At 45.9% G+C, this 9,818-nt stretch overlaps 1 protein-coding gene across 1 annotated transcript in view; it reads left to right on the forward strand.

Moving 5' to 3' along the window:
* Positions 1-9,369: 9,369 nt before the first annotated feature.
* The window catches only part of RBPJ (recombination signal binding protein for immunoglobulin kappa J region), a 197,026-nt gene continuing 196,577 nt past the window's right edge, over positions 9,370-9,818 (forward strand). The window contains exon 1 of the mRNA XM_042782879.1: positions 9,370-9,500. Coding sequence (XP_042638813.1) covers positions 9,442-9,500 — 59 coding nt within the window. The 5' untranslated portion in view covers positions 9,370-9,441. The remainder of the gene's footprint in view (positions 9,501-9,818) is intronic.

Consider the following 9,818-nt stretch of genomic DNA (forward strand, 5'->3'; position numbering starts at 1 on the left):
TCTACTTCTGTAGTGATACCGCCTCGGAAACCCAAGGAGGGGTCGCTATGAGTTGGGTCCGACTCGATGGCACATAACAACAACAACAACACCTGAATGTGGAGACTATCTGAAGAAGGGTTTTGACACACTGAACACCAATGACCGAAGACCAGACGAGTTGTGGGATGACATCAAGAACATCATACATGAAGAAAGCAAAAGGTCATTAGAAAGACAGGAAAGGAAGAAAAGACCAAAACGGATGTCTGAAGAGACTCTGAAACTTGCTCTTCTTGAATGCAGAGTAGCTAAAGTAAAGGGAAGAAAGCATGAAATAAAAGATTGAACAGAAGATTTCAAAGGCAGGCTTAAGAAGACAATGTAAAGTATTATAACAAAATGCGTAAAGACGTGGCATTAGAAAACTGAAAGGGAAGAACATATTCAGCATTTCTCAAGCCTCAAGTTACAATATTAAAGGATTCTATGGGCAAAATATTAAATGATGTAAGAATCATCAAAAGACGATGGAAGGAATATACACAGTCACTGTGCCAAAAAGAATTGGTCAACTTTCAATCATTTCAGGAGGTAGCATATGATCAAGAACCAATGGTATTAAAGAAAGAAGATCAAGTTGTGTTGAAAGAATTGGCAAAAAACTAGGCTCCAGGAATTGACAGAATACCCAAAGAGATGTTTCAAAAAACGGATGCAGTGCTGGGTCTTCTCACTTGTTTATACCAAGAATTTGGCTAGCCTACTGGAAAAGATCCATATTTGTGCTTGTTCCAAAAAAGGTGATCCAACGGAATGCAGAAATTATAGAACAATATCATTAATATCACATGCAAGTAAAATTTTGCTGAAGATAATTAAAAAATGGTTGCAGTATTATTTTGATAGGGAACTGCCAGAAATTCAAGCTGGTTTCAGAAGAGGGTATGGAACGACGGATATCAGATGGATCTTGGCTGAAAGTAAAAAATACCAGAAATATATATTTCATTGATTATGCCAATGCATTTACTAGGTGGATCATAGCAAATTATGGATAACATTGAGAAGAATGGGAATTCCAGAACATTCAATTGTGTTCATGAGGAATCTGTACATAGACCAAGAGGCAATTTGAACAGAACAAGGGGATACTACATGGTTTAATACATGGATTAAGGTTGTAACCTTTCACCTTACTCATTCAAAATATATGCTGAACAAATCCGAGAAGGTGAACGATATGAAAAAGAATGTGGCATCATGAATGGAGGAAGACTCATTAACATCCTGCGATATGCAGATGACACAACCTTGCTTGCTGAAAGTGAAGATCTCTTGAAGCACTTACTGATGAAGGCCTTCAGTATAGATTGTACCTTAATATAAATGAAACAAAAATCTTCACAACTGGACCAATAAGCAACATCACAATAAATGGAGAAAAGATTGAATTTGTCAAGGATTTCATTTTATTTGGATCCATAATCGACACCCATGGGAGCCATGGTCAGGAAATCAGATGTCATATTGCACTGAGCAAATGTGCTGCAAAAGACTTCTTTAAAGTCTTAAAGAGCAAAGATACCTCTTTGAAGACCAAGGTGCGCCTGACCTAAACCATGGTATTTCCCATAGCCTCATATACATGTGAAAGCTGGACAATGAATAAGGAAGACCGAGTTGATGCATTTGAATTGTGGTGTTGGCAAAGAATCCTGAAAGTCCATGTACTGCCAGAAGAATGAACAAATCTGTCCTGGAAGAAGTACCGCAGGAATGCTTCTTGGAAGTGAGAATGGCTAGACTTCATCTCATGTGCTTAAGTCATGTTGTCAGAAGGGACTGGAGAAGGATGTATCTTTGGTAGAAGGTCAGGAAAAAAGGGGAAGACCCTCAACAAGATGGATTGACACAGTGGCTGCGACGATGAGCTGAAGCATAGCAAGGATTGTGAGGCTGGCCCAGGACCGGGTAGTGTTTCGTTCTGTTGCACAGGGTTGCTAGGAGTAGGAACGGACTTGATGGCACCTAACACCACCAGCCAAATGTAATGAGCCCTCATGAACACTGTGCTTCACAAGCCCATCTGACACACACTCAGGAGCTCCCAAACTTATCTTTCAATATTTAAATGCTTCATTAATTTCAGAACAATGTCTAGTTATTAAAGAGAAGAAACTGTAAATATATATCATAATGTACGCCTTCAAACTAAAACTCCTGGAGAAAGGTTGCGCCATCTCCTATAAGTGGTTTTCAAATTTTGGTTCATGGATAATTTGCATTAGAATCTGTGAGTAGCCCGCTCCATATGCTTGTTCCGAGCTTCACTCCAGTTGTACTCTTTAGAGCCTCAGGCAGTGGGATCCAGGTAATTCGTAATTCTGAGGCTCGCTGACTTTTGGGGACCATAGTTCTTTTGAGAGTATCGGGTCCTCCTTATGATCCCGCCTAGGGTATCTTCCCCCCTTGGGACAGGCACCAAAACCCCACCTGGAGTTCCCCCAAACATAAGATGTACTTTCACACCGGAGCCTGAATGTGCCATTTCCTGTGCTTGTGGAGCTTCCTCCTCCCCCTCTTGTCCTCTGAACTCCTACTCTGTCAAAAGTCAGCTCAGAAGTCACCTCTGCCAAGGCTTCCCTGGCTCCAGCAGGTAGGCGTTAGGTCCTTCTTTCACTGGAGCCCTAAAGCTGTTAAACTCACACCTCCGTTCCAGCCTGGAATTACACTGCAGCTGGGCTGGGTCTTCTGTTAGCCAGGGAGGATCCTGAGGTCTTTGCATCACCCAATTTTGTAAACCACTAAAGATGATGACTGACATGTCATAGCCGGTACTTAAAACATGTTGTCTGAATGGACAATGAGTGCAGTGTTAACAACAGAAGACTGTGGTGTAGTACTAAAACAGCAGGTCTGCGGTTCTTAATTCTACTGAGTTTGTGGACTACATATATAACTTTCATTAGAAAATAGTTCTACTAGGAAGTGGGAGAAAGGAAACAATGTTATGTGGTCTTTTTTTTTTTTTTCTTCTTGCACTTTTTTTTTTTTTTTTAATGTTTTGTATTCTAAAAAGGCAATACCCACAGATGGTACAAAATCAAAAGGATCTAAGACAGCAGATAGCCACTCCTTCACCTCTGTCCTTACAGCCTTCAGTCCGTTATGGGAAGATAGTTGTTGTTACAGCTCCTAGTATATCCTTGCAGAGCTATTTTAGACACATATAGCAAAGAAGTATATATTTATCTCTTGCTGTTTTGCATCTTCCTTTTAAAAGTTACTATATAGCCTTTGTGAGCCTTCCATGTAAGTACATAAAAAAAAAAAAAGCATCTCCTTATTGAGAGATACATACTATTCTACTCTATGAATGTATCACTTTTTTTTTCCCCAAAAATAAGACATCTGTTTATGGATTTTAGGTTATTAGTATTTTCTACCATAGGAGCTCTGGTAGCATAGTGGCTAAAGCACTTGACTGCTAACCAGAAGGCTGGCGGTTCAAATCCACCAGCCACTCCTCAGAAGGAAGGTTGGGCAATCCTACTTCCGTAGTGATACTGCCTCGGAAACCCAAGGAGGGGTCGCTAGGAGTCGGGGCCGACTCGACGGCACATGACAACAACAACAACAGTATTTTCTACCATATTTGATAGCTGCAATAGGTAATTTCACATGTGTAAGTGTATTTGAGTATATCATAGCTGTTGTCAGATGGATCTTGGCTCAAGGCAAAGAATGCCAGAAAGATGTTTACTTGTGTTTTACTGACTATGCAAAGGCATTTGATTGTGTGGATCATGACAAATTATGGATAACATTGAGAAGAATGGGAATTCCCGAGCACTTGATTGTACTCATGAGGAATCTGTATCTTGACCAGGAGGCTGTCGTTCGAACAGAACAAGGGGACACTACATGGTTTAAAATCAAGAAGGGAGTGCGTCAGGGTTGTATCCTTTCTCCACACTTATTCAATCTATATGCTGAGCAAATAATCAGAGAAGCTGGACTATATGAAGAAAAATGTGGTATCAGGATTGGAGGAAGAATCATTAACAACCTGAGATATGCAGACGATACAACTTTGCTTGCTGAAAGTGAGGATGACTTAAGGCACTTACTGATGAAGGTTGAAGAATACAGTCTGCAGTATGGATTACATCTCAACATAAAGAAAACAAAAATCCTCACAACTGGACCAAGGAGCAGCATCACAATAAATGGAGAGAAGATTGAGGTTGTCAAGGAATTCACGTTGCTTGGTTCTACAGTCGATGCCAACGGAAGCAGCAGTCAGGACATTAGACAACGTGTAGCATTGGGGAAGTCAACTGCGAAGGAACTGTTTCAAGTGCTGAGGAGCAAGGATGTCTCATTGAGGACTGAGGTGCGCCTGACACAAGCCGTGATATTTCCAGTCGCCTCGTATGCATGTGAGAGCTGGACAATGAATAAGGAAGACCGAAGAAGAGTTGATGCTTTTGAGTTGTGGTGCTGGCGAAGAATGCTGAAAGTACCATGGACTACTAAAAGAACTAACAGATCTGTCCTGGAGGAAGTGCAGCCAGAATGCTCCTTGGAAGCAAGAATGGCCAGACTTCGTCTCACCTATTTTGGTCATGTTGTCAGAAGGGACCATTCCCTGGAGAAGGATGTCATGCTTGGTAGGGTGGAGGGTCGACGAAAGAGGGGGAAGCCTTCAACGAGATGGATTGACGAACGGTGGCTGCGATGATGGGCTCAAGTATAGCAGGGATTGTGGGGCTGGCGTGGGATCCGGCAGTGTTTCGTTCTGCTGTGCATGGGGTCGCTATGAGTCGGAAACGACTCGATGGCACTTAACAACAACAACAACAAAGTGTATTTGTAGGATAAATTTCTAGAAATAGCATGATGTAGGATTACCAGGTAGTGACACATTTTGCCAAAATGCTTTCAATAAATGTGACGTTGATTTTCATGCTCAGTAGCAACCAATGAGAATACTTGTTTCTCTATATCTTGCCAAGTGTTTTTTATTTCCTGAGGTTCTAAAATGGAAAGTAAATGAAACCTTTAAAATAAATGTGGCCTCATTTACTGATCAAAAGGGCAATGCAAGAGAAAGGACGTTTAGTGTTTTGCATCAAATCAACAAAGGTGGTTGCTCTGTAGACTTTATCCCCCTCCTCTGACAGGCTGGTCCTGGGGTACTCATCACTGTTCTTACCCAATATTGTTTGAATGTTAGATGGCTCAGTGAGTCTTTGAACTTCTAACATTCAAACAATATTGGGTAAGAACAGTGATGAGTGCCCCAGGAATCATTTCTGCTCTATCTGAAAGAGGGAGATACCCAATTCATTCTACAAATACTGAACACCTATCATGGCTCTTGTGGCTAAGTCTTGACCAGTGAACAAAAGAGAAAAAAGTCCCTGCCCTTCTTAAGATTACATGATAGTGGGCGGAGACAGATTCTAAACACAACAAACAAGTTGGATATATGGTGTGCTACTTTATAAGTAGCTTATAAGCCATGAGAAAAAATAAAGAAGGAATGGGGTAGGTGGACCCCGGGAATTACTTTTTTAGTCATCAGGGAAGGTCTCATTGGGAAGACAACGTTTATTTGAGCAAAGACCTTACTGAAGGCAGTGAGGGAGTAAGCTGTGAGATGTCCAAGGGAACAACATTCCAGGAAGGGCAAAGGCCCCAAGCTGCGTGTGTTCAGGTGTCCCAGAACTGCAAGGATTCTAGAGAGTTAGAGCTCAGTGAGCATGGGGGAGACTAGGAGGAGGTGAAGTCAGATGTCAGAAGGTTTCGCAGCAGGCCAGTTTGTGAAGTACATCTTAGGAAGTAAGGAAAGCATTGGAAAATTCTGAACACAGGACCACTCTGAATACTTTGTTGAGAACAGACTGTATAGAGGCAAGAACAGACAGAACACCAGTTGAGAGACTTTTTGAACCCAGGTGAGAAATGAAATGGCTTAGACCAGGCCAGTAGCAGCAGTTGTGGGAGAGTGTTTGGGCTGTGAGTATATTTTGACGGTGAGTTAGTATGATTTTCTGTGAGACTGACTCAGTGTTAGAAAAAAAGAAGGCAAGAACATTCCAAGGTATGTGGAAGGATGGAGTTGACATTTACTGAGATAGGAGAAGAGTATAGATGGATCCTGTTTTAGAGCTGGGTTTTATGTTTTTTAACCAGTAAATTAAAAGCTCTCGGAAGGAAGGTTGGGCAATCCTACTTCCGTAGTGATACTGCCTCGGAAACCCAAGGAGGGGTCGCTATGAGTCGGGGCCGACTCGACGGCACACAACAACAACAAATGAAAAGCTGTATTTATTTCCATAGCCTCACATTCTCCATTGTAATACATCTGAGTGTCCATTTGAGTTTTGCAGATATACCCCACTGATAAATGTAACTATATAAATGATCCTTTGGACTTGCTGACCTCAGTGGAACCTTAAAAATCATTTAAACACATAAATTCTGCCTCTAAGCTGCAAGAATTTGGGTGTAGAGCAGGGTTTTAGGGTGAAGTTGTGATTTGACCTTACCGTAAAGAGTTGTGGTTACCACTGTTTTCCAAGGGCACTGAAGCTCTCAATGGCCATGGTTCTAAATTAGATCAATGGCCTGGACTAGAGCCTAACAGAAATGCTTTCTTGAAGGGAAGGTTCCAAGGAATAGTGCCCAAAGGGCACTCATCTTGGGCTATCTTGTTCCAATTCAGACTTACTTTGAGATATCACAGCCTGTGCTGCATAACGCCCGTTCAGGCAACATCCAACATCCAACTGCATATATATCCACAGTGCCATAAGAGGAGCTCTGGTAGCATAGTGCCTAAGGTACTTGACTGCTAACCAGAAGGCTGGCGGTTCAAACCCACCAGCCACTCCTTGGAGGGAAGGTGTGATACTGCCGTGGAAACCAAGGAGGGGTACTATGAGTCTATGACTCGGGTCCCACTTGACGACGACAACAACAACCAGCAGAACCAGAGCTCCTGCTAGAGGGCTCACTGTCCTCGAGGAATCGAAATTTAGTTCAGATGTACAGCCTTGGAAACCTCATGTGGCAGTTCTTCTCTGCCCTATAGGGTCCCAGAGTCAAAATGGACTTGATGGCAGTGTTTTTTTTTTTTTTTTAATTTTTTTAAATCACTGGACAAAACAAAGAATCTAAAAGGAAGGGTTGGACTTAAAACAGTCTAACTTAAAACAACTAACGCAGTTGACGAAACAATACCTAAAATGGAATGAATCTTTCAACAAAATCATGGAAAAGGGAAGGAACGCAAAACCAAAGTTACGTCATATTAGCAGAGAGCAAGAAAAAAAGAACAGAAACTAACATATAGGGACTATTTCAAAAGCCTAAGGAAGACTGAGGAGGGGGTGATCAAAGAAAAATCGTGTCCTTGAACAGGAAGCATAATTTATTTTTACAAGGCAGTAATGAAAGCAGATAGGATCTTTTTTTTTTTTTTTTTTTTTTTTTTTTTTTTCTTCCCCAACCCAATTCGCGAGCCCTGCGGGTAGATGAGAAAGAAAACAATCAACTGCTAGAGCAGAGTAGTTAGGGGAACCCGGACTTGTTTTAAAGCAAATGAAGTGGAGGCCCGGCTAGGTGACTCAGAGGCCTGACTCAAACCCGACACTGGGAGCTGTCAGTCAGCTCCGGAGGCGGAAACCGCGGCGTCTAACACATTGTAGGAAAGTACCAGACTCGTGGAAGGGCGGCAGGAAACCTCCCCGGGAGACTGGACCTGCGGTTCCTCTGGCCCTGGAGTCGGACCGCACCGCAGCAGCTTCTCATCTCCTTGCTTCCCCTTGTTCCCTTAGAGGTCCTAACCTCTCCCCATTCATTGCACTGATAGACAAGGAGCTTGGAGATTTGTGCCAGACACCGAGCCTCCTTCCCTGCCGCCCTCCGCCCCGCGTGCCGTGCCACGCGTCCACCGCTCAGCCTCCGTGGCGAGGCGCTCCGTTCCCCTTCTTTCCTGAGGCCAGACCCTATCCTCCCCAATTACTGCACGGAGAGTCAAGGAGCCTGGAACTATGTGCGAGACGACAGGCCGCCTCCTAGCTGCCCTCCGCCCCAAGCGCCCTGCCACGCGCCCACCCGACCCGCCTCCGTAGCTAGCCATACTCTTCCCACCCCGCCCGCGCTCGCCGCCCGGGCACGCGCGGCACAGTGAGCGCCCGGAGCTGCACAAGACAAACACCTGTTTCGCCTGTGCTCCGCGAGATTTGGGGCCCAAGCATTGGCAACAGCAGGCGCGTTCTCGCGAGGTTTAGGAAATTTCCCACGGCTCGTGTTGTGTCTGAGGCTCACATTCTGAGCTGAGTAGTGGAAGGCGGTGGGAAGGAGGTGTAGCGTGAGACTGGGCAGCCCGCATTGGGCACATGCGCAGTGCCTGTCGCGCGTGCCGTGCCAATCCTGCAGCGCATATCAGCAGGTTTCGGCCGGAGGATTCCAGTTCTCCGGGTTTTGGGGTTCCCTGCGGGAGGCATAGCTGGATCTGGGAATCTCTAGGAAATGAAAGGGCGGGGGTGGGGGGAGGAGGAGGGCGCAGGTAGGGAGGGGAGGCGGGGTTTGAGCCTTACACCTTTCTATTAAATGCCCAGACCCGCCAAGTTTGCTTGGAGGGCTTAACTGGGCTTAAAACTCCTGAAGTGCGTTTCAGGCAGTTGGCGGGATTTCGGCTGTTCAAGGTCCACGGGAGGCCCGGTCACCTGTGCAGAGTAGATCTGTATTCACCTGGAGTCACACAAGGCTGGGGTCTTAGAGGGGCTCACGCAGCCAGCAGCTCTCTGCACCGCATAGCCGGGACTGCGCTTTGACCGAGCCCTCTGGCTCAAGGTGGGTGGTGGCGGCTCTCAATTCCAATGTAGTTTTCACTTCTGTAGAAAACTACTTGGCATTCTGGCGTGTGCATGTGCGGTGGATGAGTTTGCCAGAGGTCTTGGCCTGACCTCATTTCGCACCCAAGGAGAAGGAAGCTAAGGCGACAGAGCTCAACTGCAAAAGTCCGTGCTCTGTAGGGTCGGACCACGTTGTAATCATGTCGGTCTCCCATTAGATCAGGGGGTCGAATGAATGATGAATGTTCCTGCTATGCCACTCGCCCTAAGCACTGGTGTATTAGAAGCTCCAGCTCCTAATGCTGAGACCAGAATAAAGAAGGAGTCCAAAGAACGTTTGAATGAATGAAAAGGGCTGGGAACTCAGAGTGAGCGGGAAACCACTTGGAAAACACCCATTTTGAGGAGGTGTTTCATCTAGGCCTGTGAAACGCGGCCGATTTTCCCAGGACCCCTCCTCCCTTCCCCTCGGCCCCGCCTCCTGACCCCTCCATTCCCCATCGCAGTTGTAATCCCCTCCGGTTTTCCTCAGTCTCCACGTTTGTCCCTCAGGGCGCTTCCCAAAACCCGGATAACCGGAGCGCTCCCCATGGACCACACGGAGGGCTCGCCCGCGGAGGAGCCGCCTGCGCATGCTCCATTGCTTGGGTAGGTTTCCAGGGAAGGCAGCAAGCAGGATCCCCTACTCGGCAGGCGGCGCGAGGCGTCTGGCTCTTCGCGGCGGCAGAGAGGGGAAGAGAAGCGAGGGGGCTGGGTGGACTTGAGGAGTGAGGAAAAAGGGAAGGGCGGGGGAGAGGGACCAGGGAAGGCTTCGGGGGGAATCTCGCGAGGGTTGGAGTTTTGGCGAGAGTTTGTGGAAGATGGCGCCTGTTGTGACAGGGTAAGTCTGAGGGAATCGGAGCAGTGGGAACGAGGAAAGTTGCGGGCGTCTCGCAGCCCGCGGCGGGCGGCGGGTTCGGGGTCCCC

The sequence above is a fragment of the Orycteropus afer genome, unplaced genomic scaffold (assembly GCF_000298275.1).
Source record: "Orycteropus afer afer isolate SDZICR_OR568_19922 unplaced genomic scaffold, OryAfe1.0 scaffold00497, whole genome shotgun sequence".
Taxonomy (NCBI): domain Eukaryota; kingdom Metazoa; phylum Chordata; class Mammalia; order Tubulidentata; family Orycteropodidae; genus Orycteropus; species Orycteropus afer.